This window comes from Alexandromys fortis, unplaced genomic scaffold (genome assembly GCF_014885135.2).
Source record: "Alexandromys fortis isolate MF-2015 unplaced genomic scaffold, M_Fortis_MF-2015_v1.1 scaffold_158, whole genome shotgun sequence".
NCBI classification, from domain to species: Eukaryota; Metazoa; Chordata; class Mammalia; order Rodentia; family Cricetidae; genus Alexandromys; species Alexandromys fortis.
In genome coordinates, this window is record NW_026068039.1 from 1715376 (window position 1) to 1734440 (window position 19065).

General features: G+C 44.3%; 1 protein-coding gene across 1 annotated transcript; it reads right to left on the reverse strand.

The window, feature by feature from the left end:
- Positions 1–3522: 3522 nt before the first annotated feature.
- Snrnp27 (small nuclear ribonucleoprotein U4/U6.U5 subunit 27) lies at positions 3523–13838 on the reverse strand. The gene is made up of 6 exons (XM_050165349.1): positions 13561–13838; positions 12140–12260; positions 10831–10943; positions 9942–10021; positions 4673–4737; positions 3523–3892 (listed from the first exon to the last, which is right to left on the reverse strand). The coding sequence occupies exons 1-6, from the start codon at positions 13592–13594 to the stop codon at positions 3838–3840; spliced, it is 468 nt and encodes a 155-aa protein (XP_050021306.1). The 5' UTR covers positions 13595–13838; the 3' UTR covers positions 3523–3837.
- Positions 13839–19065: the final 5227 nt, after the last annotated feature.

Consider the following 19065-nt stretch of genomic DNA (forward strand, 5'->3'; position numbering starts at 1 on the left):
AACAAGAGAAAAACAAAGGGTGCTGGAGCTTCCAAAACCCCAAACTACATACGTGTGAACTGATAGGCAGAGCCTTGCCTCCCAAACATGTGGGTTCTAAAATGCTTGAGCCCCAGTTTTACAGCAAGAATTTTAATAAAAAAATCTGCATATGATAAGGAAGGTGCTTTGATGTGGAAGTCCCCACTGTATGCTATGAATAGCATGGGCTAATAAAGGAACTGTTTTGGGCCTATAGCAGAGCTATAGGAGAACAGAGCTAGGCAGGGAAAACTAAACTGAATGCTGGAGAAAGAAGGGCAGAGTCAGAGAGAAGCCATGGAGCCACCACCAGAGACAGACACACTGAAACTCTTCTGATAGGCCACAACCTGGTGGTGATGCACAGATTCATGGAGATGGGTTAAATTAAGATGTAAGAGCTAGCCAATAAGAAGCTAGAGCTAATGGACCAAGCAACGATTTAAATAATAGTTTCTGTGTGATTATTGCGAGGCTAAGCGGCCAGGAACTAACAAGCAGCCTCCTTGTTACAGATGCTTTACAGCATGCAAGATAAAACTAAGGAGTGAGTAGCTAAAACAGAGAAACAAAAACATAGGGCATGGCTATGGGACAAACTTTGTCTAGTCTCTTAGCCCCTCTGGTTCCTGGGTGAAAGGTCGCAGCCCACGCTGAGCTCACCTCATGCTGTCAAATCTGACAAGGAGGGCTGCTTTGGCAAGCACCTCAGAACTGGATGCCCACAGCCCTCAACTGTCTGAAAGGGCTAAGGCTGTGGGAACAAAACATTCTTCACAATCAAGGCTACAAAATCACTCTGAAATGAATTTTGTCTTCTAAGTTTTTGAAGAACTGATTTCATTTTTGGAGGAGTAATATCCAAATAGGACATTATTGCTTTTAATATCAACCCCTTCTTTGCAGTCACTGTGAACACTTCAATGTCATGGCTTCTCTCATCATGACAAAATCTTCAAAACTTCTAAACACATGCATACACACATACATATATATATACCCATATGTAATACATATTGCACAGCACACAGAGGAGGGCAGCAGGGGTTTGCTAAAGGTAGATTAATTTACATAGGCACAGAAAACTCTACAAGTTTCTAAATTAATTATATAAATTGAATTATAAAATTACTTCTACATGTTATTTATTTAAAAAAGAAAAAAAGGAAAGACAGAAAAAGAAGCAGGTTGTGGTGTAGCACACCTGCAACCCAGCACTGAGGACTGGGGCAGGCAACAGTGGCTTCTATGTACGAGGGCATTAGGGGCTGGAGAGTAAGCAGACTCGGTGGTTAAGAGCAACTGCTGCACACGCACAGGATCTGGGCGTGGTTCCCAGCACCAACATCACGTGGCTCACAACCACCTGTAACTCTGTTCCAGGTGATCGGATGGCCTCTTCTGGTCTCTGCATGCACATGATGCGCATACAGACAAGCAGGCACAAACACAAAACTACAACCAAATCGGTAACTTTAAAAAAGAGAATCAGTCCTATTTAACCTAATGTCTTAAATATTTTCCAAAAATAAATAATATATGGTTAAAAACAAACATCAGAAGTGGCTCAGTGAGAAAGCTGACAGCATTATATTCTAATTCAAAAGGAATATACCAGGCACTCTGTGGAACTGGGGCTATGTCAGCAAACAAGGCAAGGCCCATTTCTCAGAACAGAAGGAGCAGTTGGTGAAAGCACAGAGGACCTAAGTTTGCACTAAGTGCTGTGAAGGTAAGTGGAAGCGGGCTTGGAGAGCAGGTGTAGCACCTCCTACTGCAGGGGAATGGAGAAGCTTAAAAGAGTTATTATATAACCCAATAATTTTGCTTCTACATAGACTGTCCAGGGAACTGAGAATAAAAATGTGTTCACTGTAGCTAGGTGCTGTGGTACATGCCTTTAATTCTAGCACTGGGGAGGTAGAGGCAGGCAGACTTCTGTGAGTTCCAGTTCCAGAACTGCCAGGGCAGTTCTCAAAAAATAAACAAAAATGTATTCATACAAAAGTGTACTAGTGTCCGTGGGTCATTGTTCACAAAAGCAAACTAAATGCCCATCTGCTGCTGTTGAACTATAAGCAAAAACATGCTATAAGCTCAGAATGGAGCACCAGTCAGCTGTACAAAGGGACACCAATCCATGCCACGATGAGGATGATGCCAAGTGAAAGCACAGGTGGAACTGTGCGTGAAACACCCACAACAGGCACACATGCAGAGACAAAGCACATGCTGGTGAGCTGTGGCAGCATTAAGAGTTGACAGAAGCTGGGAGATGGTGGCGCACGCCTTTAATCCCAGCACTTGGGAGGCAGAGGCAGGCGGATCTCTGTGAGTTCGAGACCAGCCTGGTCTACAGAGCTAGTTCCAGGACAGGAACCAAAAGCTGCAGAGAAACTCTGTCTCGAAAAACCAATAAAAAAAAAAGAGTTGACAGAATATTGAGAGTTCACAGTTTCTTCAAGACTAGAGGTGAAGATGGGTGCCTGCCTAACTGAACACACTGAACTACTATCAACTTCAACAGTATGTTTTATGGTCTATGAATCCTATGCCAACATGAACACATCTAGGAGAGAAAACATCCAGGGGAAGAAAAGAAAGTGGGAAGAGTGGGCAGTGACCCAGCAGAAGGGTCCAAATGCAACGAGCTATGGTGTGAGTGCAGATCCCACAGGAGCCTGAGACTGCAGCAAAATGGGCATTAGATTCTAACTATCACTGAAACTAGGGGGGCATGCGGTGATGTCTGCTGCCGGGTGGGGAGTAAAGAAGCCAGCAAGAGCAAAGAGAGGGGTCCATCCGGAAATACTACAGCAGACACACAGCCAGACACATATAAAATATGTTTACGCACTTATGGGCTGTCTCTAAGTGGACATGAAACCTGCTAATAGATACCCTTTTCAAGGCATCAAAAAAGGTTGATCAACTATGATACAACTAGAAAGCTACAGGATGCCATTATCTCTAAACAAGATGAGCATAAAACTGTCCAGAGTAAACGAGGCAAGGGTTACCTGAGGGCTGAATGCACATTTTATATTATTTCATGGGTGGGGATAAGAAATGTGCTCCCAGAGGAGCCTGAAAAGACTCACAGCAGTTTCTACAGCAGGACTGCAGGGGGGTTTCGCCTTTTCTTTTCTGTTGGGTTCTCCTAAGTATTTTTATAGCAAGCATGTTAGCTGTTGTTACTGAGGGAACATAGTAAACGATATTTTGGGAAGAAATGCAGAATATATAAAAATCCAAAGCTATATTCTTTCCTTCTTCTCGTTTTTAAGCTACCAAGACTCCAAACAGCTAAATCTAAACTTGCGTGGTGACATCTATAATCCCAGCAACAAGGAGACAGAGCAGGGAAGACTGTCTCAGTTTCAAGACTAGCCTGGATTACATAACAAGACCTTGTCTCAAAACAAAAGGAATCTATGCGCGGAAAAACAAAATGTTCAGGGAGACTCTTTAATCTAGCAATAAAGATACTTGTCAAATAAATTAAGATGGGTAGAAATACTGTTTTATTGAAGAAACTCCCATCAACGTCACTTTCAGTTTTTAAGAACTCCTAACAGCATCCAGGAAGAAAGCAAATACAGACTCAAAGGAGCAAGACAAACGGGCTGTGAGCACTGCAGGACCGCGGCAAGTGCACTACCTCCTAAGGAAACAGGTACACCAGGGTCATAAATAAGACTTTCTTACTTTACAAGAGGGAAGAACCAAGATCCTGTTTTGAGGTGTATGAAATACAAAATATAAAATACTCTCTGACCCAGATGAGCGGGAGGAAATCCTCCAACACCTCAAGTCTTATGCAATAAAATCCAGAGGTCTGTTGAATCCGCCTTTCCGATTCATGTACTGCCTATGATAAAAGAAAAAAGTAATTTTTAAAAATTTGGATCTTATTTTTAAAATATAATAAAAACATACTTGAAGAATTCAAACTAATACTTTTTAAAATGTTTTATCTGGGTCTGATGATGTGTGCCTATAGCCATCAGTATTGCAAGGGTGGGGTGCAAGGGTTGCAAGTTCAAGCCCCGCCTGAGATACATATAGTCTCTGTGCTCAAAAGCAGGGCTAAGGGATAGGTTAGTTGGTAAGAGCATTTGACTTCCAAATATGTAAAATAAAAAATGCTAGGCATGGCTGTGTGTGCCCATATCCCCAGCAATGGGAGGGCAGAGAGAGCTCACTGCCCAGTCTAATCAGAACTCTGAGCTTCTGGTCTAAAGAGCATGCCTCAGGGCAATGACAGGCAGAGCTACCTGCTTACATGTATGCTGGAGGGAAATTTTAATACATCTGAATTCAAACAACAAAGACAGAATATTTCACAGTAGCCAGTCTTGGTGGCAAAAGTTTGTAATCCCAACATTTGGGTGGCCTAAGGATTGGGTCATGGTTATCTTTACCTATGTCTCAAAAAATGGGGACACACACACATGCGCGTGTGCACGTGCGCACATGCGCACACACACACATGCACGCACACATGAGTAAACAAGCAAGCACACATGTACAAACAGTATGGAAAAGTTCAGCATTTCCTAAATATACACAATTATCTTGTAACAATTCTCTTCCAAATATGAAACTAATTTGAGATCAAGCACACACATGGCACAGGGACCATGCATACCTGTATTTCCTCTTCTGAGACACGTTTATGGCATAGGCATTTACAGAACCATCTACCTTCTTCCCCTGGAGAGAAACAGAAAGGCCATATTAAATATCTGGATTACAGAGGGGGATCCTGTGGGTACAAACATTTGGGGCTGGGGATGTACTTCGTGGTAGGGTGCTTGCCTAGCGTGTACCATCCTCAGCACCAAAAAAAAAAAAAAAAAAAAAAAAAAAAAAAACGAAAAGCATTCGCAGTTTTCACATGATGTACAAGGTATGCTGGAAAAAGAAGCAGATTCTAACTTCCTTTAAAGAATCTTTTGAGGGCTAGAGAGATGGCACAGTGGTTAAGAACACTGGCTGCTCTTCCAAAGGACCCAGCACCACATGGCAGCTCACAGCTGTCTGTAACTCTAGTTCCAGGGGATCCAATGCAAACAAAAATTAAAATGAAAAAAAAAAAAGAATCTTTTAAAATGAGAAAAAAGTTCTCATATTCGCTGGGCAGTGGTAGCGCACATCTTTAATCCCAGCACTAGGGAGGCAGACACAGGCGGATCTCTGTGAATTTCAGGCCAGCCTGGTCTGCAGAGTGAGTTACAGGTCAGGCCCCAAAGCTACAGAGAAATCCTGTCTAGAAAAACTACAGGAAAAAAAAAAAGTTCTCATATTCACATAATTGGCTCATAACATTCTCCAACCACGCTGGGACAATTTTCTATATGTTTAATTCCCATTTCTTCACAGAAGATTGAATCTTTGACATTTAAATAAGGAATTGGAACTTGGAGCAGGTACAAGCTGAGCTGGTGCTCTTGGCTTTTCCAAACACATTTCTTACTGTGGTCCATACTCCATGCAATCACTTCACTCCCCATTCCCACTTGCTCCCATGCTGTTCCTCCTGTCTGAACTGCCTTCCCTGCCCCCATCCAGCCTTGAGCTATCTGGGTGCTGTCCATTGGTCAAGCCAATTCAAACGATCCAGCTGCTGAGAGCACCGTGTCTAATTCTTTTCTAATTCCTGAATAGTAACAATGTCAACTGCGCCTTCCCTTAAGTACTGTTACCCTTCCATGCTGTGCTCTCTCTCCTGAAACCGCAGGCTGCTGCTTTTTGTCTGTTAGTGTTGAGAGGACTCCAGCTGCCTGGGCCGGCCTCAGTGTGTAACTGAGGATGACCTGAACTTCCTGATTCCTCTACCCAAGTGCTAGGGTTATAGACATGCGCCACCATATCTGGCTTGAGGCTGCAGCTTCTAGATGGAACTTGTACTCTCAGGGCCTAAGCTACTGTACTTTCAGAAGTTTAGAAAAGTCACAATGAAGTCACTGCGGCAAACACTGGCACAACGTTAAGCTCTTCCATTAGGAACGTGGCCTATTGGTGTGGAACATCACTGGACATCTGCTGGAGGGCAAAACCTACGATTCTACTACTGATGGTGTGCACAGGGGAGCCCACACATTTGAAATGGAACTAAGATAAATACTTTCAATTAATTTTCTTTATTTCTCTGTGTGATATTATGCGTGTGCATGTTCATGCAGGTATATATGAACATGTTTGAGCATTCATGTAGTGGCCAGAAGTCTATGTTGGGTGTCTTCCTGAAGTGCTCTCCATCTCCAAAAATTTCTCTGTTTTGTTTTTGGTTTTTTAAGACAGGGTTTCTCTGTGTAACCGTCTTGGTTGTCCTGGAACTCACTCTGTACACCAGGCTGGTCTCTAACTCACAAAGATTCACCTGCCTCTGTCTCCGAGTGCCGGGATTAAAGACCCACCATGCCAGGCCCTTAAATTTTTTTACACTTATCTTTAGCATGCACGCTGTTCACAAGCAGACACACCACCAAGCCATCTCGCCAGCCTCCCACCTTACTTGAGATAGGATCACGTACGGGAACTTGGGAACTCAGCTGGAGTGGCTGGCCACCAAGCTCCAGGCATCCACCACTGGTGGGCTTGCAGATGTGCACCACCAGACCTAGCAGTTTGTAGGCACTGGGTCCAAACTCACAGCCCTACACGTGCAGTCAGGGCTTTATCAACTGAGTCTCCTAAGCCCCAATCTGGACTGATTTTCTACTCCTATTTTCATTGAAATTTCCAGGGAGGATCTGCGATACTGAAGAAAACTACTGAAGGTGTTACCACTTGAGCTCCTAAGAACAGGCAGTAGACAGATCTGGGAAGACTAGCCTCACAAAGGAGCATTATGCTGACTCTTCACTGAGCTCAGTCCGCAGAGGCTCACTCATTCTCTGGAAGCTTCTGGAGAGCTGCATTATCACCAACTCTATTCTCATGCATTACATGTTGGGAGGAAAATTAGCCACTAGTAAAAATAAGTAAACTGAAATGCTTACTAGAAAGGAAAATGAATGAGCCGAGGGGCTTTAGCTGACAGACATGAAGCCAACTGCACATAAACGAAATTAACATCTATGTGGGTGACTAATGACTTAGAACATAACCATGTGGGCTAGAGAGACAGCTCAGCGGGTAAGAGCACTGGCTGTTCTTCCAGAGGACCTAGGTTCAATTCCCAGCACCCACATGGCAGATCCCAACTGCCTGTAATTCCATTTCCAAGAGATCTGATACCTTCATACCAATTCACATAAAATATATATATATAAAAGAAAAGGAAAATAACCATGTATAGCTAGGCTGGGCAGTGGTTCAGTGGTGCCTAAAGACCTATCGTGCACGAGCCAAACCAGACCAAAGAAGAGCCCTGACCCCAGTTGCTCCCATATCATACACTACACTGCATTTTGTAGCACCTAAGAATGTTTACTTAGCCTGGCGGTGGTGGTGCACACCTTTACTCCCAGTACTCTCTGTGAGTTCAAGGCCAGCCTGGTCTACAGAGCTAGTTCCATTGTTATTTGTCAGATGCATATTCATAATGAAATACATATTATAAAATACTCTGAATAAAAGAAAGAGGACTTGAGCTAGGTACCCGAAATTCTAGTGCTTCGGAGGCCGGAGCAGGAGGGTCATGACTGTCTCAATCGACAATGCCAACCAATACAGATGAGAGAATTTGGTAAATTCAAAGACAAGAAGCTGAGATGTTAATAGCGTTAAATTCCAAAATGGGGTTTACAAAGCCACCACAAGAACAAGAGTGCAGAGAGGAAAATGTTTCAAGATACAGTTACAGGAAAAGTCAGAAAAGGACTCTAGCAGCACAGGAAACAACTCCAAGACACTGGCAGAAGGGGATATACATAAGAAAGCTCTGTGGTGGAGGAAACTATCAGCAGGCTGAAGAGACAGCCAACAGAGGGGAGAAACAAGAACCCTTGCCAACTACACATGAAGCAGAGAATTCACATTGAAAGTATATACAGGACTGCAACAATTCAACACCAAAAAAGAAAGAAAAAAACATGTAAATCGTAATAAGTAAATTAATTAATTAAAAAAACATGTAAACCAATAAATGAGTTAGTGAGCTGAATGAGACAATTCCCAAGAAAATACACAAATGAACAATAAACATTTTTGTTTAATTATCAGGGAAATGTAAATTAAACCTACATCTTACACTAGTCAAAATAGCTATTATTAAAAACCACAAATCACAATCCCAGAGAATTTAGACAACAATGAGGACACTAAGAAAGACTTCCATACATTTAATCTACATGGGAAGTAGAAAAAGACAAGATCTTCTGAGTAAATTGGGAGCATGGGGACATTGGGGAAGGGTTGAAGGGGAGGGGAGAGGAAGGGAGGGGAGCAGAGAAAAATGTAGAATTCAATAAAAAAATCAATAAAAAAACCCACAAAAACTAAAAACAAAAAACAAAACAAAACAAAAAAAAAAAAAACACCACCAAATGGCAAGGACTGGAGAGGAGGCTCAGCAGATAAGAGCACTTACTGTTCTTCCAGAGGACCCCAGTTTGGTCCTCAGCAGCCACATGCAGATCCCAACAGTCTATGCTCCAGTCCCAGGGGATCTGGCATGCACTTTTAGCATCTTCAGGCACCAGGCATGCATGCAGTGCAAGCCACACCCACAGTCAAAACACTCATAACATTCAAAGAGAAAAACCCCAAATCAATTGAAAATAAATAAAACAAACAACAATCTATCGATACTTTGTGCTCTAACAAAGCCTGCCTAACGATCAGGGGGTGGAGCTAGCCACTAGTTAACCATAGAGGTCTGGAGGTCTGTATAGACAGACAGACAGGAAGTTATATGGCTGAGCAGAGAGGAAGGAAACAGGAGCTTGCCCCTTTTTTGGCTGAGGAGTTAGTAAGGTAAGAGTTGGCTGTGGCTTGCTCCTTTGTCTATCTGATCTTTCAACATTTTTTTATTATTATTAAAACCAACTAGAACTCACGCAACAACAATCAATACTGACAAGAATACAGGCAAAAGGAACCCTTCATCCTGCTAGTGGGAGTGTAAACTAGTACTCTCCAAGTCTGTATGGAGGGCTCCCAAACCACTAAAAACAATAGCACTACCGAGCAATGAATTCCACGTTCTTCCCATCACAGAGATACTAACACATCTATGTCTGCAGCTACACTATTCACAGTAGCCAGGAAACAGAACCAGCTCAGATGGTCATCAACAGATGAATGGACTAAAGACACATAAACTGGGCATGGTGGTACCTGTCTATAAATCTGACCACTTTGGATGTAGACACAAGAGAATCAGAAGTTCAAGGTCTTCCTCAACTATATAACAAGTTTGAGGGCAGCCTGGTTAAGTGGTATCTTTTCTCAAAAAAAAAAAAGGTGACTGTGAACTAAAATCTTTGCTTCTTAATCTGGGAGCTCAGGTTTCTAAGGCAGGATTTCAAGTTTAAGGCCAGTCTATCCATGCTACATCGTGAAACCCTGCTGAAAAAGAGCAAAAATCCCTTGCTCTATAACATCTACAGGTTCTAATCATTTAACATGGTTAAGGACAAAGGACCCCTCTGCGTCTGCCCTAGAGCCCAGCACCAGGCGGTCACTAGCAGTTGTGAAGTTCCCACCATGCACCTTGTGTCCTCACACTTGAGCAGCTTCAGAGCTGCTTCTTGTCTGTCTCACCGCTCTCTGCCCTGAAAACTGATATCCTCTGGGCTGGAGAGAATGTAGCTTAGCATGCTTCTGTATGTGCTTAAACCCCTCAGAAACTGTCTACAGCAAGGGATGCTGTGGAAGAAGTTATGAGTGACAGCCAAAGAATGTGGAAACCCAGGAGCGATGTGAGGACAGACAGCCGAGAACACGTAATGGTTCCATCTTTTACTTACTTTTGTGGAGTCAAAAGAGGCAAATCCCATTAATTTCATCATTTCTATTTCTTCCTCTGTTTTACCCTCCAAATCTTCCTCTGCAAAAAAAAAAGTTTTTGAGGTTTTATCATTACATATGTGGACGCACAGAGACGTACATCTCTGTAAGTGAAGAGCAGCAACAGATTTGAAGCATTTCAGTCCATTAGCACAGAACATATAAAAGGGGAATCTATCAAGAACAAGAAAAATTGCTAGCCGAGCAGTGGAGGCACATGCCTTTAATCTTAGCACTTGGGAGGCAGAGGCAGGAGGATCTGTTTCAGGCCAGCCTGGTCTACAAAGTGAGTTCCAGGACAGTCTCCAAAGCTACAGAGAAACCCTGTCTCAAAAATCAAAAACAGAGAGAAAGAAAGAAAGCAAGATTCCTATTAACTCTGACACGCCAGAAATGTCCACCATGTGCTCTCCAGAGTCTTGACATCAGATATGACCACATCAAGTTTTGAAGATTTTTCCCAAATACAATTATTTTTATGTTTTTAAAAATATCTTTCTTAACACACAACCAACACACACTAGAAATTCAGTAATGAATAATTAAAATAAAACTTCAAGATAAAACACAATGAGCCCTATAAAAGATTAATATTTACATGTACAAAATTACCCTTCTGTTTTTTTTTTTTTTTAACCCTTCTGTTTTTTGAGACAGGGTTTTTCTGTGTAGCCCTGACCGTCCTGGAGTTCACTCTGTAGACCAGGTTGGCCCCAAACTCACAGAGATCTATCTGCCTCTGCCTGCCCAGTGCTAGGATTAAAGACGTGCACCACCACCACCCAGTCCCCAAATTTACTTTTAATGACTGAAACTATCTAAAGAAGTCTGCTTATCCAGTAGCATTACCAGTAATCTGACGTTCTTTGCTCTTTATTTCTTTAGTTTCTTTCTTTTCTTCATCTCTTCTTTCTTTCAGTCGAGAAGGGGAAGGAGATGTGGATCTATGACGCCTTGGAGACCTAGTATTTATCAAGTCAAAGTGTCAAACACACAGCAGGAAATTTTGTTGGTTTGCACAGTTAGTTACCATGAGCCCAACAGGTGAAGGCTGGACAAAGCCAGAGCAGAGAAACCAGAGTCCATTCTGAGGGCAGAAAGGAAGGTTCTGCCTGGGCTTCGGTGGCTGAAAGAGGAGCTTTATCAGTACAACCAAGGTCAGAAATGCGCCACCAGACAGAAAATCTACCTTCAAAATCCCTAACGGGGGACAGAGAGATGGATCAGTGGTTAAGGGCGAGTACTGCTTTTGCAGAGGCCTCAGGTTGGGTCCCAGTCACCTGTAACTGCAGTTCCTGGGATCTGACACCTTCTAGCCTCCATGGGCACTTACAGGCATGCATGTGGTACACGTAAAACACATGCAGGTATGTATATATGAGTGTGTGCTCTCTCTCCTACACACACAAATTAAAAATATTTTTAAAAAGTTTGTGATGGGATTGGTGAGATGGTTCTGGAGGTAAAAGTGTTTGACAACCTGAGTGGATTCCAAGGACCCCTGCAGCGGAAGGAGGAGAAAGACTCCCAAATTGTCCTCTGACGTCCACATGCCCCTCCCCCTCAAATGTAATTTAAAAAAAAGTGAAAAAAGGCTTAGGTTTCTAACAATCACACATGTCCTCCTAAACAGCTACTGACGTTTTTTGAAGAGTCCACATCTACCACCCTGCTAAGGCCACCTGTTCTTGATTACATACTCAAATTTCTTATGCTACCAAGCACCATGCTAAACGGTTTTCATTCATTGTCTTCCACTGCTCTTAAAGACAACTCTCTCGGGCTGGAGAGATAGATGCTCAGTGGTTTAGATCCCTAGCTGCTCTTCAAGAGGAGATAGCTTCCCGCACCTACCCCACAGCTCACAACTGTCTGGACTTGTTTCAGAGGATCTGATGTACCAGGCACAGACATACACAAAGGCAAAACACCCATACATAGGAAATAAAAGTAAGATAAACATCTTTTAAAGACTATACTCTTATGAATGATAATTAAACCATTTGCCTAGAGTACAGAATAAAGTGTGATTTAACTCTGCCATTCCCTAAAACCGGAAGTCCCCTTCTAAGTGATAAAAGCAAAGTTATTGGTATATCCCAGGCTCTTTCTGCTCTGCAGCTTTGTAGGCAAGCTTCTGGTTTTTCTCTACACTCACCTGGAGCGTCTTCGGTGTGGGGATCTTGAGCGGCTCCTTCTGCGATCCCTCTCCCGGGACCTGGACCTTTCTCGGCGCCTTCTTTCTCGATCCCGGGATGTGGACCGGGATCGCCTACGCTCTAATACAAATACAAAAATAGCAGAGCCGAACATTACCTCAAACACCTCTAGTAGTCATGATGAAAATCTAAAACAGAGCTGGGGGTGGTAGCGCACGCCTTTAATCCCCAGCACTCGGGAGGGAGAGGCAGGTGGAGATCTGTGAGTTCGAGACCAACCTGGTCTACAAGAGCTAGTTCCAGGACAGACTCCAAAGCTACAGAGAAACCCTGTCTCAAAAAAAAAAAAAAAAAAATTAAAAAAGAAAAAGTCAGCCGGGCATGGTGGCCCAGTGCTCAGGAGGAAGAGGCAGGCCGATCTCTGAGCGCTCAAGGCCAGTGTGTGAGTTCCAGAAGAGCCTCAGCAACATAACAGAGAAACCCTGTCATGGAAAAAAAAAAAAAAAGTAATTCCTAGGCATAGTAACACACACCTGTAACACCAGGACTGGGTCAGTAGAGGCAGAAAGGGCATCGTTCAAGGTTAACCTCTGCTACCTAAGGCCCTGTGTGGAAGAAAAGGGTGAGGGTGTTGCTCAGGAATAGAACCATCTGTCTAGCAAGTGAGAGGCACTGGGTTCCGTTCTCTTTGTCACACACACAGTAAAAACAGCCCACAAATCACATTAACATTTTTGGACCCAATATATCAAAACTACTAACATTTCAACACATAATCTCACTTAAAGTCAGGCAATGTGGTATATATGTTTAGAATCACCCCATATTCTGTTTATAGAATAGCTTACTATTCAATTATATTACCTAATGAAGCATACTTTTAACACAAAGTTTTGTGTTTTTTGAAAATATGATTGTATATGAAGTCCTTCCAACATTTCTTGTACTAATTAGGGAATTGGTCAAAATAAAAGATAATGCTTCAAAATAGGTATTTTCCCCCAAGGAAACCCACTTAGGGCACAGAAACGCTGAGTTTTCCACTATTGCGCCTTACACCTGCCTCAGTACTGTACCTCCGGGGCAGGCGTACAGAAGACACGGTATCCAATGCTAAAACACTTCCAACTAACTAATGGCCTGGGCGGGGCACTAACATCCAGTAAGCATTTATGAGCCCGGGCAATCACGTTAGTTCTCATAATCAACTCTTCAAGGTAAAGTTAGCCACGATGATTACGGGAACTGAACTAAAAGGAAGGTGGGCTGATTTATGCACGGTCACCCAGAAGCTAAACCAAGGAACTGTGGAACTCCATTTGAAGGCCCCGGCCTCGCCCCATCCCGCACTCTCTCGGCCCCTCCGGGCTGAGGACGCAGATAGCGCCTGTCACCAACCCGAGCCGCACAATGGACTCACCCCTCCGCGGGGAGCGGCTACGGCTACGACCCATCGGAGTCCTACTCCTCCGACCGCCCCGGAAGCAACTCCACAACTTCCCGAGTAGCCGGAAGTTGCGTCTGCACACCGACTGGAAACCTGCGGGGACGCGCTGCGAGGGTTCCGGATGCTCCAGCAAGCCGACGGCGTTGAGTCCTGCTCCGGATACAACTCTAGGGCCCGAACTGACAGGCACTTCTGTTTCTTCAAGTTCGTTTGTTGTTGTTTTGGGTCGTGATTTTCCCCTTTGTCCTCCTGGAGAACTCACCTAGCTGCGTATCCCTACACTCAGTGCAGTTCTCTTCCGTTTCCCCAGCGGTTCTCCATACGTGTGGAATACATCAAGCTGAGCCGGGTGATGGTGGCGCACTCCTTTAATCCCAGCCCTCGGGAGGCCTCAGAGGCCAGCTAGTCTCTAAGTTTGAGGCCAGCCTGGTCTACAAGAGTTAGTTCCAGAACAGGCCCCCAAACTACAGAGAAACCCTGTCTCGAAAAACAAAACAAAAAAATACATCACACCAATTCTGTTTTGTTGATGTGTTTTTGGGGATAGGTTTCACTGTGTCGCTTTCCTTTTCCTGGAACTTGCTGTGTATACCAGGCTAGTCTCAACAGATTCACCTGCCTTTTGCCTCCCAAGTGTTGGGAGTTCTAAATGGCATGAACAACCACTAGAAACCCGTAGTTACTTTTGCCCGGAAACTCTCATAAGAAACAATACACCAAAGGTCGCTGTCAGCTTTATGTTTCCTCAGATGACAACATTGAGATTGTGTCCTAAACTGCTGTGGCGGTTTTAAGAAGTTTTATTGTTTTATTTTTATATGTACGTGGGTGTCTCCTGAGGCTAGAAGGCTTGTATCCCTTGGAGCTGGCGGTCAGGAGCCCCCTGACAGCACCCCTGCACTCTGCCGTCTCCTAGTCCCAGCTATGGCCTTTCATGCGTAAAAGGCTCTAATATCCTGTTCTATTTCCTCAAAGGACCCTCCAGAAACTTCCATAACCTTCAAACCTTATGATGCACAAAAATAAGGAAAATGCCTCCCTTGCTCTATAGTCATCATGTAAATTTAAAAAAAAAAATACAGATTTTGATGCAGCCTCCTTAATACTGGTTCCCAACTAAACTAAAATTTCCACCATGAGACCTGATTCCATATTGGGATTATGACATAATGTGTGTCAAGGTACAGAAGAGAGGGTTTAAAGGCTCAGGAGTCTCGGTCTTTGAGAAGGAAGATTTAGGGATAAACACTACTAACAGTTGAAGTCACTGTCCATAACGAAGATAGGGGAATTAGAGGAAGCTAAAGGCTGTGCATTGGAGGTGTAGGAGAAAAACAAACTGGTAGTTAATCAAAGACGTCGCCCCTACCCCGCCCCCACCCTGCAGTCCTTACAGGACACACCCAGACACCAAATTCTCAGCCCAAAGGAGATTTATTCCCCTGGGAGGGGGGTTGCCTCAGGGGCTGCAAAGGCAGTAGCCACAGTAGCAGGTGTTTCTGCAGGAGGGGGTTTTAAGGAGGAAAAGGTGAAGTCTCAGGCTGAGTTGGTAAATCCTGATTGGGCATTAATCAATGAATTCTGATTGCAGGAAAGAGTCAGTGGCCAAATACGGGAACAGACATTGGGGACAGGCTTTGGGAATATAGCTAACGGTTTTCAGTGAGGGAGAGGAGGGTAAGAGACAAAACCTGTTAGCACCATATTTGCCATGCTTGGGCCTGCTAGAGCCTTTTAAAAACACTTCAGGAAATCTCATCTGACTTTCAGAAACGGTTGGGAAGTATGATGGAAGTTGGCTTAATAAACTTTTTTTGAATGCCTGTTGCGTGTTGGCCACTGCTCTAAAACAAAAAAGGGGGGGGGGGATGAACAGCCTTGTCTCCGCCTTTAAGAGGCTTGCATTCTTAACTATGGACGTAGGTACGGGATGTTTCCATAATGTGGTAAGAGAAGATAACGTCCAGTGTGTTAGAAAGGGTAAAAGGCCATTCCGCCTAATCTGATCCAGGAGGGTTTCTGGGAAAAATATTCCTGAGAGTTAGGATTACCCACTCTGTTATGTGTTAGGCATTATGGTGTGAATACACGTTTTCTCACACATATGCACACACATGTGCATACAGGTGCCATGCCAATACCTTTACCTGCTTAGCCACCTCACCAGTTGAGTACATACTTTTTGACAACACTTATTGAGAAAGTAAGGGTTGGTCTGTTTGCAACACTCACGACATGATGCTGTCCATATGGAAGACGCAGAGGGCAAGGAAAGGGTGCGGCCTTTACCGTGTGAGGACTCTTGCCCCTAAATGCCTCCCTATCACTTCAGGGGAGCTCTTTCTGTGTATGCTTACTCCAGTCTGAAAACCTGATTATTCTTTAGCTTGTGGGAAAACCTGAATTCTATTTTATTAGTTGAACACAAGCCAGGCATGGTGGCAAATGCTTCCAGCCCAGCACTCTGGAATCAGAAACAAGTGGATCTTCATGAATTCCAGACCAGCCTGGTCTACATACCAAATTCTAGGCCAACAAAAGATACATGGGATACATGGTTAAGATTCTGTTCTCTCTCTCTCTCTCTCTCTCTCTCTCTCTCTCTCTCTCTCTCTCTCTCTCTCTCATACTCACACACACACATAAAAAAGAAAAAGAGAAAAAGTATGACATCTAAATAGACATTTGGGGCAGGCATTTGACTAAATGCAGACAGAACCCAAGACCTGGGGAAGAGGTCACAAAGAAGATAGGCGAAGGATTTAGGAATCACAGGAGCTCAGGAGATTGTCCTGAGACCAAGGGTGGCCCCAAGTGGGGAGACCAAGGGTGGCCCCAGGGGGCAAGTGGACTTAACTCAGAAGAGGAACGGTCTGCAAGGAAGCCAACCACAGTTGTCAAGTATGGAAACACTACCGTAGCACAGTATATCAGAATCCACGGGGACAGAGTTCTGAGAAGGAGCGAGAATGGCTTATTCGTAAAGAGACCAGCAAAGAAGCCTGTGGATGCTGCCCTATGTGTAAGGATGAGCAGATGAGGAGGCTGCCCTCAACGACCCAGGACTTCCTGATGATCTACAGGAAGGCAGAGAAAGGGGGACATGGGGAGCAGGTCCTGAGACCTCAGAGGTAGGGGCCTGACGCCAGGACGACAGCAACAGAAGCTGCAAGGACGGGCAGTGGGTTCTTCATGGAGAGCTGCAGAGAGCAAAGCTCTGCTGACACTCTGGTCTCAGGCACTGAATTGGGGTCTGCACTTCTGGCCTTGAACTCACAGAAACCCACCTGCCTCTGCCTCCTAAGTGCTGGGATTAAAGGCATGAGCCACCACCGCCTGGCACTCAGGCTGTCTTTGAGCTGGAGACAATCCTCCTGAGTCTCCTGAGCGCTGACTATGAGTTGTGCAGGGAACTCCAGGGATGCAGACCTTTCATGAGCTGTCATGTTCCTGTAATTAACCCCGGTCAACCCACTGGGGTTTGCAATGAGTCTTTTCCTGTTCCATCAGCCAGCTCCCAAATAGTGACACGGAGACTTCTGTAGCTTAGGCTAATTCCTAACTAGTTCTTATAACTTAACTAGTTCTTATCAGTGCCGCATCTGGGCTGAACTGATGTTTGCTCAGATCATGTCTGCAGTAGTTATTTTTGTTGTTGCTGCTGCTGTGACAAAATCCTAGCAAAAGCAACTTAAAGAAGAAAGGGTTTGTTCTGGCTCACAGAAGACCTCATCATGGCAGATAATAGCAGCGGGATCTTGAGGTGGCTGGTTACACCACATCTGTAGTCAGGAAGCAGAGAGTGATGGATGCTTGTGTTCAGCCTTTATCCTTTTTTTTTTTTGTGCAGTTCAAGACCCTGACGCATATATATATCATCCTCCACACCTCAATCTTATATAGATATAATCCCTCATAAAGAAATAAGCTCTGGTTTGTCGCCACGGTGATTCTAAACCCCATCAAGGTAGCAATCAACACTAACCATTAGTAACAAGCAACACTAACCATTTTGTTTCTCCAAAGTCATGCAACAGACAGCTAGTTTTGAATCATCTCAGAAGGTGATCTGCGTCATCTGGTCCATGGCCCAGAGATGACTAGAGCAGGGGACACTGGCCTATCTTGACAGTCTGTCTAAAGGGCTGGAGAGATGTCTCAGTGGTTAAGAGCACTGACTGCTCTTCCAGGGGTCCTGGTTCAGCCATATGGTGGTTCACAAACATCCATGACTCCAGGTCCAGGAGATCGATGCCTAACATCAAGCACACACAAGGTGCAGTCCAGGGAAAACATTCATACACAAATATCAACCTTTAAAAAATGAAAAGAAGTGGTTGGGGAAGTGAGTTTGGGACTGTCTGTGTGTGAATGTGCATGAGAAATAGAGTTCACTGACACTCTAGGGCTCAACTGTAAGGAGTGTGGCCTCGGCAACACCAGAGAACAAAGTGTCACAATGATCAGTCATACTAGTCACCCTGACTGCACACCTAATTATCAGAGGACTCAACAGTAAAAAAAGGCACGAGTCTGAGCGGCTGGTAGGTCTGAGGGATACAGAAAAGGAAGTGCTGCGGAAGTGTGTCACGTGCCACGTGACAGCAGGAAGGCAGAATGGCAACCACCTGCCCGCTGCTGAGGGGAAAGGTCGTGCAGAGGAGCTTCCGGAAGGAAATCAGCCAGAAGACAAGGGGAAATGTGTGCTGGGGGAGGGGTCTCTGCTCACTGCAGGGGAAGGGCAGGAGGTGAGAAAGATGTGTAGAGGTGGGACCTCGGGCTACCTCAGGGCATACGTGGAGCCTCTGCAGAGCTTCAGGGATGAGAGAGAAGTAGACTTGGGTTTCTTCAGAGAACATTTTGGGATAATACAGGGATTGATTGGAAAAAGAAAAATGCGCTGGGCAGTGGTGGCGCACACTCTTAATCCCCGCACTTGGGAGGCAGAGGCTGGCAGATCTCTATGAGTTCGAGGCCAGCCTGGTCTATAAGAGCTAGTTCCAGGGCAGCCAGGGCTGTTACACAGAGAAACCCTGTCTTGAAAAACAAACGAACAAAAATTAATAATAATAATTCAGTATTAAACTATATTTTCTTCTTTGCTGAATAAATAACCAGTTATTTAACAGTTAATAGAAAACAAAATCATAACAAAACTTGGCAGAGGCTATATATACACAGCAAGAGCTGGCAGGGCAAAGCCCCACACATGGTGGCCTCCCGTCCTCACCTGAAACCGCTTACACTTTATAAGCTGACAACCTGACCAGCAAAAGGAAGTCATCTTCCTTGTTGATATATTCACACTTTAGTTCCCAAGGTTTATAAAGACATATCTGAGTATAATTTTTGTTTGTTTTAAAGGGTCTTGCAATGCAGCCCAGGCTGTCCACAATCTTGTGATCCTCCTGCCTCAGCCTCTTGTGTGCTAGGATTACAGGCGTGTGCTGTTTGTTTTGTTTTTGAGACAGGTTTCTC

Excerpts from the sequence above, each read along its gene's own strand:
- Snrnp27 (XM_050165349.1), bottom strand. The coding sequence starts at position 13,594 with ATGGGTCGTAGCCGTAGCCGCTCCCCGCGGAGGG. Across the intron at positions 12,261-13,560 it reads TAGCCGCTCCCCGCGGAGGG|AGCGTAGGCGATCCCGGTCC; the intron begins GTGAGTCCATTG and ends TATTTGTATTAG. Across the intron at positions 3,893-4,672 it reads TCTCAGAAGAGGAAATACAG|GCAGTACATGAATCGGAAAG; the intron begins GTATGCATGGTC and ends CTTTTATCATAG.